This window comes from Miniopterus natalensis, chromosome 2, assembly GCF_054644295.1.
Source record: "Miniopterus natalensis isolate mMinNat1 chromosome 2, mMinNat1.hap1, whole genome shotgun sequence".
In the NCBI taxonomy this organism is placed as follows: domain Eukaryota; kingdom Metazoa; phylum Chordata; class Mammalia; order Chiroptera; family Miniopteridae; genus Miniopterus; species Miniopterus natalensis.
Window position 1 is genome coordinate 121,670,465 of NC_142082.1, and position 19,309 is coordinate 121,689,773.

Sequence of the window (19,309 nt, forward strand, 5' to 3'; positions counted from 1 at the left end):
AAAGCGAGAATTGTATGCTTTCAACAAACCCTTCAAGCAAAGCATCAAGCTTACTGTACCTGATCATCTGAATTACGGATTAATTTTTATATCTTTAGCCTCCAGGTACATCTGAGGGTATCCAAATGGAAAGGAATTTATCTGCCAGGGTTCTTTTTAAGTAAAGAACGTAGGTCTGCGTTTATAATTTTGCTTTAGGTGTTTTAAAGTTTGCTGCCATGAAACCTGAAATTTGTTAAATATTCTCACCAGCAATGCAATTTTTTTTCCGTATACAGCATTTAAAAAGCCTTGAAGTCTTCAATCGAAAACACCTTAGTTTTTTTTAAACGCCCCATAATGATGATTGTATAAAAAAAAGTCCCTTGGTTTGGACTGTAAAACTCCTAGGATCTCGTTTGTGAAACTGCTGTATGCACTCCTCGTTACCATATACATGCCGATCGTATTACCTGTCTGCATCGACTGTCACATCGTGAACACCTCTCTGAATGACATCCCTGGAAGTCGCCGTGTCTGGTATTCGGTTCAGACTTCTAGTGTACAGGTTAAGTCCCCCATCTGTCATGTACCTGAAAATAAATGTGTGATCGATCAGCAGGAAGCGAAACGACTTCATCTGTATGATTGGATTTACTTAATAAATAAACTGTGTTCACATTTTTCAATAATTATGCAAATATCCTCTATTAAAGTTTTTTTTTTCCTACATAAACATACTCACCAGAAAGAATGAGAATATCTTTTCAAGTCTATTAGGAAATCAATCTTCCTTACTACAAGTTAGAAAACCTCTGTTTCCCTTCTTCTATTATCACTATTTTGAACAGGTTTGTAAATTATACAACTCTTAGCAAAATCAAAGCCAGATCATTTCATTTTTGAAGCATGGGTGGCCACAGTAGTACTGGAACATTACTAAACTTAAAATTAATTCATTTGACAAGGAGAATATATGCTATAAGTGGCCACTATCATAAAATAATAACCAAGATGCATTAAATTTTTAATATGTTGCCAGGAACTTTTGAAATAGTTTGCATGTAATAACATTATCATCCCCACATTAGAGATAAAAATAAGGGGGAGCCAGAAGAGATTAACTGAAGAATTTATATGCATCTATGCATACTTGTGGACACAGACAATAGTGTGGTGAAAGCCTGGGGAGGGATACAGAGTAGGATGGAGGGGGTTAAGCGGGGGAGGGGACATCTGCAACACAACAAAAAGGTGAATTTTTTAAAAAGACAATAAATAAAAGAATAAAAAAAATAAGCAGGCACGGAAAGTTTAAGGGCTTACCCAAGGTCACTCAACCACTCATAGCAGAATTGAGAAATGGATCTAAAAGGTTTGCTCCAGGAACCGTGATCTTAACCACCACATGTTGCTGTCTGAACTGAAGGACCACGCTGTCTGCCCCACTCCCAGGCTCTGAGATCTGCCCTGTGATCAGAGGACCACCGCTGTTCCACAGGGCTGGCACAGCCTCAGTCACGTTACTACCAGGTCATCTTAGGACAGGGATGGCTAATCTCATGCCCATGCTAGGCTAATTAATTTTTCTTGAGAACTGGGATAGAGCTGATGATAACGAAGACCCAGGAGCTGTGGGTATTTATCTTCACTGGATGCAAAGAGCCACAGAGAAAGCTGGTCAGTAAAGTAAAAACAATGACACAGGTGCACAAAAAGAAGCAAAGACCCTTGGCCACATGGTTTCAGCTTCACAACTTGCCCTTGTGTTCTAGGAGATATCCCTGCTTCATTATAATCATTGCCCAATGTGCTTAAGTAAATTCAAGTGGATTTCATTTTTTGGTATCAAAACATTTAATCCTGAACATACTAAACACTCACCAAATTGCTACAGCTAGGATTGTGAAATTGGCTAATTACTCACGTGATTAGTAAATTCTATCCTTACTAGTTGAAGGACCGTGAACAAGTCTCATAAACTGTGACTCAATTTATTCCTCTGAAAATAGGAAGAATAAAATCTACTGCAGGTAGGTTATATGACAAAGAAGAAATACAAAAAGCCCTTCATATAAGAACTCTATAAATAATAGCTACTTGTTGTTATTCACAAAGTTTCTCCCATATAATTTGAAAGGAAATATATGAATATTATATACAAAACAATAACACCAAGTCATAATGCTTTATCCTTATAAGGTATTCTACATGGTTAATTTTCTTGATAACTAAACAGTTCAATTTCACCAAAATTAAAAAGTAAAGAGACCGTTGGCTCCAAAGTGTGTAGAACACTGACATACTCTGTTAAATAGGGAATGCGAGATATAATCTAATGTTTTTTATAATGAATTCATGATTGTGAGCATCATTTCCTGTACTCTGTTGAGTGATACAAAATGGGACAATTAAAGAGTAAAGGGATAGCTGTCCTTCTAAATGTCATTATTGCCTCTTTCCTTAAGGTATATATAGACTTTCTGATAAAGTAAAAGTGTTTAGTAGCAAATATCTTTCTCATTTCACTATCCTTTTAAAATTATGTTTTAAAAGGTTGAGGGCAGTAGAAAGCTTTTCTCCAGATAAGTGATATTTTTCCATTTTTTAAAAGCTATCAACATACTTAACCTCTGGACGAAGTTGTAACAACACTTAGATGTTATTCTTTACATCTTATTGGTCTACTTTATTCAGCTGTGTATCTCCAAAAGTGTATAGCAAAGTGTTTTTATATAGTTTGGGATCAACAAATATATTAAATGTTTGTTCAACTGAATTTAAAAGTCTTCCATTTTGTAAGAAGAAACAATCATAGCTGATCTCAGCAACTTGATCCATAACAGTGATGCATATAAAAAAATATTAGAAACGAACCTTTCAATTATTCAATACTTAAAGTTAAGTTCTATAGACAAAGCTTAACTGTTTTAAATCTAATTTTCAAAATAGTTTTCAAAAACAACATACGTTTAAACTCCCATGAATTAGAAAACAACTATGTTTTCAGGAAGCATTTCAAAGGACAGTCGTTTTCTTTGGCAAATTACCAGGTAATATCAAGTAGATTTATAACAGGTATTAATTGAACCCCAAAATGCTGTTGTATAAGTCTTCTGTTTACAGACACTCTCTCATTTGAATGTCGGTAGAGCATTTTCATAACAGAACCATGAGTTTGTTATTTGAAAAATTAAAACAGGCATCGCATGAGTAAACAAATTCCTGATTTAAGTTTTTTCTTAGTAATTCTTCTTTCTTTTCATATTTTCTAGAGGATTTAAAAATCTAAAAGAACATAAATTTCATAGTTCCTCTAGAAAAATTATGCTACAATCTGGGAGCTATAAATGTTAGGGAATCAGTTTGAAAGAATAATGAAAAATTTTAAAAAGAATTTCCTAATAATACTCTATCAAAACTTCAAAACCATCAGCCAAGGTGAGTTTAAGAAGAGGTAATAGTTACAAGGAAGACTGGTACAAACAAAAAGTTTCAAAGGAAACTTGTGAAGGGTAAAGACAAAAATAAATTCTCTCAAACTATGAAAGTCGTAGAATAATTTTAGCCACTTACAGATCCTGTAAGCTATAAAATTACTCACATTTAAAAACCCCAGTAGTCTCACAAAGCATTTCTAAGCCCTTATCCCTTCCACTGCCACCTCTCTTCTTCTGCGAACCTTACACACTTAGGGCATATTTCCTTTAGGTGTCTGTTTTCCCAATTAATATTTCTAGGCCCTATGGCTGGCTCTACCCTGTTCTAGGATATTAAATTGCTTCCTATGCATAAACATGTGGATTTCCCACAAGCCTATGCAATATAGCATAAAGTGAGGACATATTATATTTACCACAAACGCTCACGTTCCTCTTGTACATGCTAATACACTTACAGGAAACACACCGTCAACCCAGTCAACCATCTGGGGACACGACTCTTCTTGTCATTCGCCACCCTACCTAGTATAAGACGGTGTCAGTTCAAATTTGTGAATCTGCATCGCTATGCTCTAATTTTGTCTGGAATTCACTGAAATAGGTAAAAAATATAAAAATCTCATTTTTTAATGTTCAATCCTACTTTCTCAATCAACATAAAGATATACACCACTACCATCATGCTTTTTGAAGAAAGATTTATAGTGAAATATGTTTATGCAAGGATATAAAGTGTAACAGTTTATTAAAATAATAAAATAATATCAACTTTCATGTGCTTATTAACTGGCATCAGAAATAGAACATTTCCAGTTTCTTCAATGCCCATGTAGGCTCCTCCCAATTATATCCCAGAATCTCCCTTTCTGAGATATCTACTGTGTTGGATTTTGTGTTAAGCATTCTTTTACTTTTCTTTATGGTTTTACCACATGGACATGTATCCCTAACTATATATATGTATTGTTTAGCATCGCTTGGATTTGAACTTTAAATAAATTGAATCATACTATATGTATTCTTTTGTGACTACTTTCCTTCACTTAAAATTACATTTTTGCAAATCACCTGTCTTGATGTACTACTCATTTTACAGATGTGTAGCTCGGACCAATGACTACAGTTTATTAATCCATTTGACTACTATGGTGGACATCTGAGCTGTTTTCAGTCCTCTTGCTATTACAAACAATGCTGCCAGGAACACTGTGTACACACATTTCCTTGTGCTGACAGGCGATTGCTTATCTAAAGTCTATAGCTAGGAAGAGATTCATTGGGGCCTAAGAAAGAAACACAGGTGTTCAATCTTGCTTGTCACTGATGAATAGTTCTCAAAATAGTTTCAGAATCAACTTCTACTTGCCCGTGGATGAAAGTTCTGATTTTGGTTTTAATTTACATGTTTTATTCAGATTACTAAGCAGGTAGGTCACATTTTTACTTTGTCACAGGCCATTTTTGTTTTGTCTTTGAAATGTCTGTCTTTTGATAAACACAGATAATATTAAGAATTGTCCCCTAGATCAAATGCCCTAGGTAAGAAAACTATAGTAATAATAAATGCTTGCTATAAAGCTCTGTTATGTTTGTCTTGAAAGAAAGTACAAGTAGACGTGTAGACAATCTCATAGGGCCAGTATGATGGTTGAAAGTTTAGACTGGAGCCAGACTGCTTTGGTCCAAGTCCAGCACTGCATGCTTCAATATATTTTGAATTCTCAGAATGTAGATTAACTATTTTTCTGAGTTCTACCTGAAGTCACTTAAATTCATAGAATACTGTCTTGCACAATTAAGTGCTTTATAAGTCTTGGCTAGAATTACCAGCTATTTTTCCACTAGAATTTCTACATTCACTAAAAATAACTCATACCTTGAATATAAAATTAGTAGAAGCATTAGAATTTGAAATCTGTTGTTTACCATGTACATCCTTTTCACCCAAATCAGGTAACCCTGCCCTTTCCAGTGTTATGCATGCTTGTGTCATCACAAAGCTTACCAAAGGGAAAGGAAAGGGGGATCCAGGAGGAAGCAGAATTAAAATACCCACCTCCCTTTTAAAAATTTCATTCCACAAAATTAAATTCCTTTGTGTCTGAGCCATGTGACTTGAAGTAGTATTTTAGGTTATTTTCTTAGCCCATTATCACTGTGAAATCTGCCGATAACTTCAATTTCTGCCCAATTAAAATACGTAACTTTTCCCCCAATATTCCAGGTTGTGCCTGTTCTACTTCATAAATAAAGACTTTTTCAAAGAGGCACATTCTAAATAAGAGGCCTTCCTCTGACTAATTCCTAATTACTGGCAGATTCACATCCCCAAGTGTTTAAAGTCGTTTTCAAAAGAGAAGAAAGCGATAAGCCTTGGCATGCTTCAAGAAATTTTGAACTCTCAGAATGCTGATTAATTTTCTGAGTTCTACCTAAAGTACATAGAAAAAAATGAAACTCCATTCCCATTTACTTCATGATATTCCTGTGACTACATGAGAAAAAATCCTAAATTAAACATTTTCATTCATTATTGTCTGTTGAGCCCTTTGTCTCTTTCATCACTAAACTATATCAAAAATTGGGAACAGAAAGTTAACTTTGTGACTCAGTTTTTTCAAGAATCATAGCACAGACATGTCTGTGCCCTTTTTTCTTCAGGAAAATACCATTAAATTAAAATTCCCCTAGGATATCTCTAGCCCTCTCTTCTTTACACCTTTCAATTCTAGGCTGAGACTCCGGGGTACATCCTGCGGATGCCAACAATGGCACACTATGTAACCTGGCGAGCAATGATGTACAGACGCCCTGGGTGTCCTCCACACAATGCCCACTAGTCACACGTGAGCTGAGAGCAGCCATGTCACCTGCTGACCATGCCTAGACACCTTCCACCCGGGGAACAGAACTCTGAGTCATTCTTTAAATTTCAGGGTTCCATATTCTGTCTACCATGGGAAACAGAAAATGTGTAAGGCCAAGCAGGTAAAAATCACCAGAGGAAGTTTTCATACAGGATGTGTGATTTTTACTTAGTTTATTTAGATGCTAAATTTGAATTACTGGTAAACATAAAACATGTGGACCACTGATGTTTATTTAAATGGACTCATTTGTTGAACTCTCCAAGACTTCACTGGAAAGACTGATAAGGAACAAAGGTGGAGAACAGAAATCTGAATTGGGTTTCCACTGAGGCATGAAATAAGTAGAAAGGACAATGGGTGTAATTTTTTTTTTTTCCTTAGTAAATTCAGAAGAGACCGGCCAGCTCTCAACAAAGCAGTTTCCCCTTCCTCCTGGGCACACAGCTGAACCATATTTCCTCGTCTGCCTACAGTTAGATGTGGCCTTCTGGACGAGGGACTGTGGGTAGAAGTCATATGCACCACTTCCCGGCCTGGTACGTATGAAATATTCTTCCTCTCTTTGCCACCTGCCTGTTGAATATTAATGCCCAGGGGGACACTGGAAACCTGGCCGGATAAAACCAGAATTACCTATCACCCATCCTTGTCTGTGAAAGACTATATGGTGCAATTCCACAACTGAAGGTCAGAAACCCCAGTGAGGGTTTTATGCAAAGGAGAAATGAACTTTGTGTGAAGTTACTGAGATCTTGAGAGTCCTCTGTTACAGAAGTTAGTGTTAACCAATAAGCTAGAGTCCTGGAAAATACAAAATGTTTCTGAGTATAGGTATGCCTGTAATATACACTATTATATGCAGAAATCAGTTGTTTAAAAATTTCCTTAAAAAACTACTTATCTAAGGATGTATACACACATTTACATACATATGTCTACGTATTACTATTCATTTATTGAATAAAGGAGCACATAAAAAAATATAAAAACACTAGCATGTAAATCACATGTGGGAAGGCAATGTATCTAATTATTAACCAATGCCTAGAATGTTGCTTGACACATAGGATGAACTCAGGAAAATTTTTCGGTACATACATACACACATAAGCGCCGCATCCCTCCCCTCTCTCTCTCTGTTCTTTCCCACGAATCCTCATGTCTCCCATAATTTCTACTATCTACTGTATGAGATCACACCCTCCCTTATATCTCGACCCTGGGTACTGCTTTTGCTTTACATTACTTTTGCTTTATCACCCTGTAACTGCGCAGAAACCTTATTTTCTTCAATCTGGCCTTTTATTTTTATTTTTTTCCCTTTGACCCAAACTGGCCTCACCTAGCGCCCTGACTCACCCCCCCTCTCTCCCCTGCTTAATCATTAAGCCCTCCAGACAATGAAGTTCTGGTCGGCATCCAGTAGTCTAAGAAACAAGGTCCTGGTTCTACCAACTATTGGGACAGAGTTTTCAATCAAACTAAACATAATACCTTGTCCTCAGTTGTATTTTAGCTCTGGACCCAGGAAAGTGGAAAGATCCCACAGAACAAATCCTTGTGAAGCTGAACAGAGTAACAACAGCGCTGACATCAGGACCAAAAGCAATGATCAATTACCTGCTACCTTCACACCAACCAATCAGTGGAGATCACCACCCTAACTCTACTAGTCACCATGTTTAATGATTTTTTCCCTGTATAACCCAACCCCTGGAAGCCACTGGGGAGCCAGGCCTTTGAGCATGAGCTGCCTCTGACTCCAGGCATGGTTCCATCTCCTTAATAAATCCTTATTTTTTGGCTGCAAACTCCTGTTCATGTTTTATTGGGCTTTGATGCACACAGTCGAGTAACACCCCTGTCTCCAACTCTGCATTTTTAACTCTGTACTTATCATCTCCTCTCTTTGCTTTCTCACCAAAATAAAAATATAGCAAGCTCTCTCTGTGCTTATTTTCCCTACTGGTATCATTTTCTATCTCCTGTGCTTATCAAATGGGCATCTTGTCTGAATTATCTTTCTCTCTTACACCCTCTTGAGCAGCCCATCATTGTGTCTGTAAATTTTTCCTTTGTGGTACCTCCCATATCAATTCTCCCCCAACCCTTCATCCCACATTTCTGGCCTTATGACTCTGGACACGAATTTTTGCAATAGTACCTGAAATCTGTCCCCAGAGCTTCTTCTCTCAATCCATCTTGCAGATTTCCCCTAAACTGGTCTTTCAAAACCCATCATCAATTGAGAAACAAGATGGCGCGTAGGTAACAGCTGCACCGGCCTCCCGCAACCACATCAAAATTCCAACTAAAATACAGAACCACCGTCACTCAGAGCCTCCTGAGATCTGGCTGCACAGAACCTACAATCAGGGAGCTGAAGAAGCACCGAGACGGGGGGAGGGGCGGAGACACGGGAGGATCGGGGCTGAATCCTGGAGACTTGGCCGCGGCCCCACACCCGGTGCCATGGTTTAAAATCAGGAGGGAATCTCGGCGGTGGGAGTTTCCCGGAGGAGGGAGGGGTCCCAGCCCCACAGCAGGCCCCCAGCCCAGGGCTCCAGGGCAGGGAAGAGACGTCCCCACAACTCCGGGCTGTGAAACCAGCGGGGACTGTGGCTGAGGGTCGCGGAGGCTGCGGGAGCCCCAGCAGCTCCTCTAAAGGCCCCGCACGGACTCACTCGGACGCTCCCTCTGAGCCCAGCGCCGGGCAGCAGCCGGAAAGGACCCGGGACACTCGGGGAGGAACTAACCTGCCTGAAATCCGGGCGAGAGCTGGAGGGGTGGGTTCCTCTCAAGCAGAAGAGGTGGCAGAAGCCACTGCTCCTCTGGCGAGTCCTCCCCGCACACAGCCGGCAGGCAGGCGCCATATTTGAATCACCAGCACCTGACTCCCACCTTTGGCCCCGCCCCGTGATTCCCGGAGGCCCCGCCCCTCCCCACCTGCAGCTCATCCAGGCCATTTCCAGGGGCTTTTCTGTGCAAGTGGCCTCTCGAGCCTCATGCTTAGGACTTTCCTAAAATCTCTCACACAAGCAGCAGCGGGCCCCATACGGCTTGATAAGTGGTCTCAGGCCTGGCACTAGAGGCAGCTGCATTGGTTCATGGCTTGGCCTCTCCTGGACACCTCCAAGCCCAGCACAAGTAGCAGCCAACTACATTTTGCTGTGTAGCTCATGCTGGGTGGCCCTGGGCAAGGCACTGGCACAGGCTGACTTTGTACCTCCCAGGAGACCCCAGAGACAGTGGACCTGGTGGTCAGACTCGACCACGCTGGATTACAACCCAACCACATCCACGAGTGACACTCAAGGGGCGCACTTGGTGAACACCAAAGCTCCACTGAAGTAAATCCTGCTCCATAGCGGTGTCTCCAGCACAGCAGCTCTTTGGCTATAGTTGCAGCTGGTCCTCACAGCCGACTGGTCTGGGGGTCAGTTCCTCCCAGGGGCACCAACAGCAACCAAGGCTCAACTACAACAGGACAGTGCACACAGCCCACACAGGGGAGCATCTAGAAGGCCCAGCTAAGGTGACTGGGGAGGCTGAGCCACTGGACCCTACAGGACACCTACTACACAAAGCCACTCTGCAAATTCCAGGAGACATAGCAGCTCTACTAATACATAGAAACAAACACCAGGAAGCAGCCAAAATGTGGAGGCAAAGAAACATGTCACAAAGGAAAGAACAGAAGAAATCTCTAAAAGAGGAACTAAATGAAATAAATCCAAGCAAGCTAAGAGATACAGAATTCAGAATAATGGTTATAAGGATGCTCAAGGATATTAGTAAGAGTATGACGAAAATAATTGAGAAAACCAATGACATAATAAAGTACCAATTTGAAATGAAGGCTACACAAACTGAAATGAAGAATAATTTACAGGGAATCAACAGTAGAGTAGAGCACGCTGAGAATCAAATCAGCAATTTGGAACATAAAGAAACAAAAATCACCCAACCAGAAGAGCAAAAAGGAAAAAGAATCCAGAAATATGAAGATAGCATAAGGAGCCTCTGGGACAACTTCAGGAGACCCAACATTCATATTATTGGGGTGCCAGAAGGGGAAGACAGAGACCAAGAAATTGAAAACCTATTTGAAAAAATAATTACAGAAAACTTCCCCTACCTGGGGAAAGAAATAGACTTACAAGTCCAGGAAGTACAGAGGGTCCCAAACAAGAGGAACCCAAAGAGGCCCACAGCAAGACACATCATAATTAAAATGCCAAAGGTTAAAGACAAAGAGAGAATTTTAAAAGCAGCAAGAGAAAAGCAATTAGTTACCTACAAGGGAGCACCCATATGACTGTCAGCTGATTTCTCAACAGAAACTTTGCAGGCCAGAAGGGAGTGGCAAGAAATATTCAAAGTGTTGAAAAACATGGAGCTACAACCAAGATTACTCTACCCAGCAAAGCTATCATTTAGAATTGAAGGTCAGATAAGGAGCTTCTCAGACAAGGAAATGTTAAAGGAGTTCATCACCAAACCAGCACTACAGGAAATGTTGAAGGGTCTTCTTTAACAAGAAGCTAATGAACCAAAGAATCTGATGAACTAAATAAATCCAGAGACACTGGTTGACACATGTAACAGACGATCATATTTCAGAGGAAAGAGGGAAGGGGGGTGGAGGGTGGGAAGAGATTAACCAAAGAAATTATATGCATATATGCATAATCCATGGACACAGACAATGATGGGGTGAAGGCCTGGGGGGGGGGTGGGAGCGAGGTGGAGGGGGTCAGTTGGGGGGGAAAAATGGGACACCTGTAATACTTTCAACAATAAAGATCAATTAAAACAAAACAAAACATTATCACCCTATGTGCTGTTACTATTAGGGACTCTTCTCTAAGACACAGTACTTTCCATCACTCATAGTACATAGTTTAAACCTCTTAGCTTAAAATTCTTGAAGCCTGACCCAGTAGCCCCTATCTCTCAAATCTTATCTTTAAATATTCAGATTCTATGAATCTCAATTCAAGGAAAGGTAATTGCATGTCATCTAATCCAACTGTCCCTCTGCTTTGATAATTATATTTTAGTAAAGGTTGCTGTATATGAAATTCCATATTTACGAATTTGGCTCCTCGCTGAAATTTTAGCCCCCAAATCAGTACTTGCAGCATGTTCGTGTCATTCATGGACATGCTCAGAGCAGCGAGACCTGTGAGCTGCCCATGTGGACATTTCCAACTGAGGTTGAATAAGGTGACATTATGCTTCTTGTTTCAGCTCTCCTACTATAAGTAATTGTCCTTTTCACAGTCTATTTAGAGCTACCTTTTTTCACATTTTTGTGCCTCTGTTGGAGATTTTGCTGTTTAAAATGGCCCCTAAGTGTAATGCTGAAGAGTTTGTCTTGTGTTCCCAACTGCAAGAAGGCTGTGATGTGTCTTACAGAAAAATGTGTTAGATAAGCTTTACTCGGGCATGAGTTACAGTGCTACTGGTGTGAGTTCAATGTTGATAAATCAACAGATATACAGTAAATAATAAAGAAGGTATCTTTCAACTGAAATACATATGAAATAATATTATATATTGATCCCTTAATGAAAATGTTATAACCAAACACTCAAAGGAAAATAAATTTGTATTTCCACCAGGGGAATGATTCAGCATTCACTAATTCAGTGTTTGTGGTGACTGTACAGAACATAACTACCGTAAGTATTGAGACTGACCACGTATGTGTGTGTGAGTATGCGGATACATATATATATATGAATTATTTAAATATATGTGTATATTTATGTATATAATTAAATCTTCATCCAGTGGTGGATATAAAAAGTGCATACACATATATGCCCTCATTTAAAGAAACAGGGAAAGAAAAGAGAGAAGAGTATTAGAGGGAGAGAGGAAAGAAGGGAGTGACAGAGTTTGAGCTTTGTACCATTTTGTGGATTATTTCCCGCATTCCAAACAATTTTGTCGAGATTCTGCAATCTTATCCTTCTTACAGGTGACAAAAATGAATTTGGATAAATTAAGCTCCTAAGGAGTCCACAGATAGCAAGCAGTAGAAAGGGATTTAAATTAGGAACTCTGACTCCAGTGACAACTCAATTATTTTCTACCTTAATTGACCATAATCTGTGTCCCTAATTATAAATCGTTAGAAACGCAGGGAAAGCGGCTACCTGGAATGGACTGGCAGATATCAGGATAAGAGAGGAGAGCTATAAATCTGATTAAACTCTCTTTTGTGTGTTTTAGGTCTTGTCACCTTTCAAACAAGCTTTTCATGAATGAAGTCAGGAAGGGTTAGTCACGTAGAAAATGATTTCTGACACTGGTCCTCTCAGATGTAAAAGGGCAAAAATTAGGTCAAAACATGAAAAAATATAGATAAGGTTAATTGGGAAGCTTTTCCTTGCATTACAGAGCCTGGGTCTTGAAGTCAGGCTCACCTGAATTCTAATGCAAGCCTGCTCTTTCCTTAGCACATACAACTGGGGCCAGTTAGGATTAATTTCCCTATCTATAAAACAGGTACAAAAATACTCACCTCATAAGGGATTGTGGTGGGAGATTAAATGAATCAGAATCTTTAACACACTTAACAACAGTGTAATAGTTAACAGAAAGTATTCAAAAGGGCAATTACAACTGTTAATAAAAGTGGTTTTAATAGAACTATCCTATTGCCTCCACTGAGGTTCATCCTCAGATTGAACTAAATATTCCAAATTGCCAAAATACTTTAAGAGTTTTATAATCACAACATTTTTTGAAATCTAATAGGAAACAGAAGGAAAACAGGGACTAAAAGAAGCAAATCTGATATCACACAAGGAATTGATGGAAACATTCAACTCTAAAATGATTTTCCCTCAAGTTAGATTGGAGGTGCAGAATTTAAGAATGCTAAAGAATACTTGTTCCTCAAAGCAGTTACAGGCAACTTTGACAAGCCAAAAGAAAAAAATAAAATAAATTAAAAAATCAAGCAGCTGAGCAAAATTCCTCCTGTCTCTTTCCCATGTCCTTCACTACAAAATCTGTTATTTAAGCATGTGAGAAATCACTCTGAAAAACACAGGGCATGAGTTTCTCTGAACTAACAATAGAAAAAATTAATGACTTTTAGAATGAAAAGATTGTATAGAAATTTTAGATATCTTACTTTTCATGAATGAGAAGAAAGGACCTGAATATCCCAACACCTTAGATTTCTCACATTTTCTAATGACTTTGAACTAAACTTATATGCTCTCTTATAACCAATGTGTCCTCCTAGACCACGTTTCTTCTTCACGTAATTCTGTTAGAAAGCAGTGCCCAGTGTCACTTACCCACTGTTGATGTCATCCGTCCTGAGACTTTTCCCCAGGATATCTCCATCGCTCATATATCCACCCACATCAACTTCAGAGGTCATGTCCAGGTCACTGCTTGCTTTCTCACTCATGTCAATTTGTGACATGTTTCCCAGCCGAGAGACAGCAGCTCGACGGAGAGGCGTTGTGTACATGAACCTGGAGGGGTCCGTGTGGATGAACCGACTGGTACTGCTGCGAGGGTAGCCAGCACCCAGGGAGGGAGCATCTCCAGCCTGCAGCCGGGGACACGCCTGGCCCAACCTCCAGGTCATAGGGGTGGGTCGGCTTGTCAAGTTGGGTATGGTCCTCCCATTCACTTCCGTTGTCACAGTGCTGTCAAATGTTGTCTCCAGGGTGCTGTCAAATAAAATAGAGACATAACTGTACCCTGGTTCACGTGGAGCCACTGACCAAGAATGTACAAGACCGGAAAAGCTGGAATTAAGTCATTTCTTAGAAGAATATCATTTTCATCAGAGCCAAATTACACATTCATGAGGAGATTCTAAACAGCTCTGCAGGTGTTAAATTGTAGGAAAGGACATTCGTTAGCAGTTTTTTTCCATTTTTGCTTTCAAAAGGAAGAGCATGATTACAGTTTAGATTAAACAAAACATTGTTTCCCATTCTCAACAACCATTCAATTTACCTTACTGCAGCCTTCCCAGAACTATTCTGGAAGTTAGCTACAAGGATGTTTGAAAGTCTCTCTACACTCCTCCTCAGATGCATTTCAACAGCAACTTCCCCAACTGCTCTTTAAGGCAGGCCCGGAAGGCTACTCTGTAGTGATGGTGGTACTTTCAGTAGCTAATTCAGTTTGAATGGGAAATTACACTGAAAAAAGGGTGGACAGGAGGAAAAAAGTCCCGGTGTATGTCCTGGTGAAGTAACCAGTTGATTGTCATGAAATATTTGAGTGAGAAAATAGTAAAGGAAAACTAAAGTTCCTTCTCTATCATTATAAGAAGTTAAGTGCCTGATTGTATTTTTTGTCTTTACAGGCCCCAAAATATGCAGAATTGAGGAAAAAACCTGTGGCTTATCTGGGTCCCACGAAGACTGGACATGGTCTCTTCTAAATTCTGCCTCAAATCTGCTATGTTTTTCACTGTTCGCATTCTTCTTGTTTCAGGGTCTTCACCTAGAATAGTAACTCACTTGTTATTCATGTCATTTACTGTCCCGAGAATAATTACATACATATATAAGTAATATAAACTATTTTCTTTAAAAGTAAAATGATAGCTGGGAAATTTCAAACAAATATTATCACCTAAAAATTATAAAATTATAATTCTTCTTTCTACAACTAAAATGTGAATAGAAACAAATATAATGTTACAAGTAATCATCTGAAGTGGTGATAATATAATAATACTTTGTAGGTCTATGACCTTAATCATTGCAAAATGAGAGAGTCATTTGGAGATACACTGTATACTACTCCATGTTACTGAGCTTAATTTAAAAATGTGAAATCATTTGGACTCAATTAATTATCTCCATAATTACCTGTTTCTAAGTGTACTCAGAATAGACGAGATAAAGTTGCCTTATGTATCAAGTATACATTTGGACTCTGAGATAAGATAATAGGATGGAGGCCTTTTCTTATAGGAGCAGTATCTTTTTTTCTCTTCATTTTAATTGTTTTTTCCTCCAGTTAGTATGACTTAGTGCTTTCTCTTTGTTCTTCCTCACTTTGCTCACTAAAATCCTGGCTGGCAGTTCTATCAGTGGAACTTCCAAAGACTGCCGCATTCCTTGCATAAGGCAAAGGTAGTCGTGGGTTCATCGGGGCTGTGTCTGCCCCTCGTCATAGCTACAATTCTTCTTGCATTTGCTGCACTGGAAGAGGTCAGTGTTGGTGCCGCCTGTCTTGGCCAACTGGTGCTCACAGATAGCCTCCTGAGCCATGGCAACCTCAACTTCCTCGGCTCATCACTGACCATTTTCGCTGCTGTCATCTTGGCAACAAGGCTGGCAGAGATGTCCCGGCTGAGCATGGTCTGCTGCAGGGGGTTCCTGGGGCCATTGAGGTTGCTGATTTGGCTGTGCACATGCTTCTGGTAATTCATGTCTGAGCTCTTGAGCTCCTGTTAGACACCATATTCGATTTCTGATGCCATCTTGCCACAGTTGACTCCATAGTCCTTGTAATATTATCTGCCTTCAAGGCCGCTGAGAGCATCTCCACACACTTGTCCAGGACAGAGTCCCCATGAGACAGCAGGGTGCCAAGAGGCAGATGGAGGAAGCAAAGGTGGAGCTCAAGGACTGTTGGGTGTTTTGGGAGGGGACTCCACTTTTGAGGTGCTGCTGTTTTATCTTCCCATCGATGGCTATTTTTGGAGAGGAGGTGGCAGAGCACATAGAATCCACAGGGTCTCCACTGTCTTTGGGCTCTTCCCTCATTTTCCCCTGGGAGGAGAAAGGCCTGCCTCTGGCTTCCAACTGGAACAGTCAAACCCTTTTCTTTCTTCTTGGCTTTTTCTCTTTTCTTTCCTTTTTCTCCTTTGGGGAACCCAGAGGAGTCCAGCAGCTGCTTCCAGTTTTTGATGAGGAATTTGGCCAAGGACACTCCTCCTTATCTGGGCAGTGTTTTCAGCACTCTAATCCTGGTTGTCTGGGGCAGCTGGATGGACAGCTGGCAGCTGCTCTGCTTCTTGGGAAGCTGGAGGGCTTCTTCCCTACTCATGCTGGCTACCACCTTCTCCAGCTGCGCGGCGATCCTCAGCAGCCCCGCTGCCTGGCCCATGATGGCCCACAAAGCCCAGCGGGGTGAGGGGCGCGGGGGCAGTAACTAGGGCTCAGGGGTGGGAGGCACAGAGGCGGAAGGCGTGCAACCCGGGCCAAAGCAGTACCTGTTTAAGTCTTGTATTCTGTTAGACTCACGGGCCAAGACTCACAGCATTGGGTAGCTGTATTTTTAATTATGTCTCTACTTTCTACAGGGAACAAAACACCCTCCCATATGTTGCACTCAAATTCTAGTAAAGTGCTAAGCATCTAAACCGAGAATGTGCCGTAATGCGGGTGAACAAACAGCTCCACCACAGTGACAGATGCTAGCCTTTTACAACCACTACCGTCATTTGAGGGCAGAGGTGCCATTAAACCGTTCTGTTTATGGCCAAGTAACACTTCCCAGGCCAGTGGCCATTTGAAGCTGATGTGTCTGGATAAGAATAACATGGCAACAGGGTAGAAAAAACAGTTTTCATTCTGTTTAATTTAGGCTCAAGAAGATGTCCAATGATGAGAAATTTTAATAAGAAAGAAGAAAAGAAGGAAGGAAGCAGTTGGATGATGGATGGATTAAGGGGAGGCGAGGTAAAAGGAAGGAAATAGAAAAGTGATGGAAGGAAAAGAAAAAGAGAAGGAAGAGTGGAGTTAGGAAATAGCATGTGTTAAATTCCACTGTGGAAACTGTCATAGAGAAATTTAAGATGCATATCTATGATCTGTGTTAAGAGCACGGGTAGATATTCAACCTGTTAATTGACTTCCACAGTACTCATGCCAAATGTTTCAGAACACACAACAAATGCACACATCTAACATTTATAATTTAATCATTCGCAGAGTTGGTGAGGATTTCAGAGATTGTCTTGCTGTATCTCTTAGCGGATGAATGAACTCATTTATGTCTCACTCTGGAGAAGGCCTCGTGCTTCTTCCTTTCCAGTAAAAGATGTCTCCTTCCAATATTAGACATGTTTCACTGTGAAAACATTTCTAAGGATGAGTAATAATTTGCCTCCCTTTAACCTTCACCCAGGGTCCCAGCGGCACTGAAACCAACTGAATATTTTGAGTGACTACCATGGCAGTCACTCACATACTGGAAGACAGCAACTGCTAATTCTCCTACTTTCTTTTTTAAAAAATATCTTTATTGATTTCAGAGAGAGGAAGGGGGAGAGAGAGAGATAAAAACATCAATGATGAGAGAGTCATTGATCGAGCCCGCAACCGGCTCATGTGCCCTGAGAGGGAATCGAACCCTGATCGCGAATCGAACCCTGATCGCTTGGATCCCTGATCACTCAACTGCTGAGCCACGCCCGGCCGGGCTAATTCTCCTATTTTCTTCTTCACCCAAATATTACTACATTGTTCATTATTCCTCCTTCGGGATGGTTGCCAAGACAACCACCATTCTGCTGACAGTCTATAAATCTCTTCCTTTCAATTTACACATTATTCCAATGGTTAAAATATGCTTAATAATAGCATTATTATTTGAAAACATAGAAAGTATTGAAAAACTTCCTTAAGGTAAATATATTAAGAGATAGTAAACCCCATGCTGTGTCCTCACACGCACGGCATAAACTTTCCCTGCACTGGTTCAAGTCACACAGTCTCTAACCTTATAGATCAACGTTCTTTTAAATGCAGAACTCGAACCACATTCTCCCTGGAAACTCTTTCCATCCTTCCCTTCATAAAAATAACACAGCATATTGGAGAAATGGCTGGAAAGCAGTCTACCTTCTACTGCCTAATAACCTGGCAGAACCCTGAAGAAAAAGGAGGGTTTTGTAAGGAAAGTCTTAAAGGGCAGAAAGAGAACGTCATTACAGTCAAAGGAGAGACAGGGGAAGAAGGTCTTGTACTCAAAGTGGACATAAGAAACAGTGAAGAGACAAATTGGGAGAAGTGCCAAAGCCAATATTCGTAAGATGTCACAGGGTATGGAAGCCTTTGATTCTCAGTGAAGGTGAGAGGAGGAGTCTTAGAGGAGGGGGGTACTGAGAGCACCCTTTTGGAGGGGGCGGGGGTGCTAGTGTTGACCTTACACAAGTTCCTGGCATACGCCTCTCCCCCTGATACCCTTCCTTCTGGGGGAACTTTTAAGTGATCTCAACCACTTGCCAACTGGCATAATATTAATAACATTGATATTTGAATTATTTTCAATATCTGTTTTGCATAAATTTTAAGAACAGTGTATTTTAAGATATTCCCTTTTACTAAATCCCCCCCCCCCCCCCCATCTTCATCTCTTTAAATTCCCTTCTTCCAACAGGCATCTTAGATCCTTGGAGTCTTCTAGCCAATTCCATTATTTGTTTGCATAGCTTCCCTCAGGTTTCAGAACCATAATCCAGCCCCCCTTTGGTTTTTCTCATCAGGATATCCACTCATGACACTGCACCACTGATAACAATCAGACAAATGGACCTTTTCCTCCCAGCACCTATGGAGCAAAACATAATTGCTGCCTCGTTCATGTCATGAAAGATAATAGCCAAACTAAAATTTATTGCAGTGCATGTTCTCAATGATCTACAAAAGACAAGATGCAATTAAACACACTTACAAACCCTCTAAGGATTGCTCACATCTGAAATATCCTGTAAATTTTTATCCAAATAATGTCTAGAGAATTGGGGGTGGAGAGGGAATTATAATTAAAAAGGTCTAATGTAAAAGCACAAACAAAATCAATATCTAGTAACAAAAGTTAGCAGAAAATCGCACAGGAAGAATTTACTGTCACAAAAATGTTGTACCCCTCTCACTTCCATAATCTCAAAGCCAAATATTGCTCCTGAAGGAAGCCTCTTAAGTGTCAGACACAGTAGTAAGGGCTTACACATATTTTCCAGAATTGTAAATTCTACAATTCACTTGGAGTTTGTAGCGTTGGTACAAA

At 40.2% G+C, this 19,309-nt stretch overlaps 1 protein-coding gene and 1 pseudogene across 3 annotated transcripts in view; both read right to left on the reverse strand.

The window, feature by feature from the left end:
- The window catches only part of NAV3 (neuron navigator 3), a 314,747-nt gene that overhangs the window by 133,286 nt on the left and 162,152 nt on the right, over positions 1 to 19,309 (reverse strand). For all 3 annotated transcript variants that reach the window (XM_087814524.1, XM_016199414.2, XM_016199413.2), the window contains exons 10-12: positions 14,677 to 14,785; positions 13,615 to 13,998; positions 453 to 572 (exon numbers count right to left, since the gene is read on the reverse strand). In XM_087814524.1, the coding sequence (XP_087670650.1) occupies positions 453 to 572; positions 13,615 to 13,998; positions 14,677 to 14,785 (613 nt within the window). The remainder of the gene's footprint in view (positions 1 to 452; positions 573 to 13,614; positions 13,999 to 14,676; positions 14,786 to 19,309) is intronic.
- LOC107526845 (transcription elongation factor A protein 3 pseudogene) lies at positions 15,353 to 16,402 on the reverse strand (annotated as a pseudogene).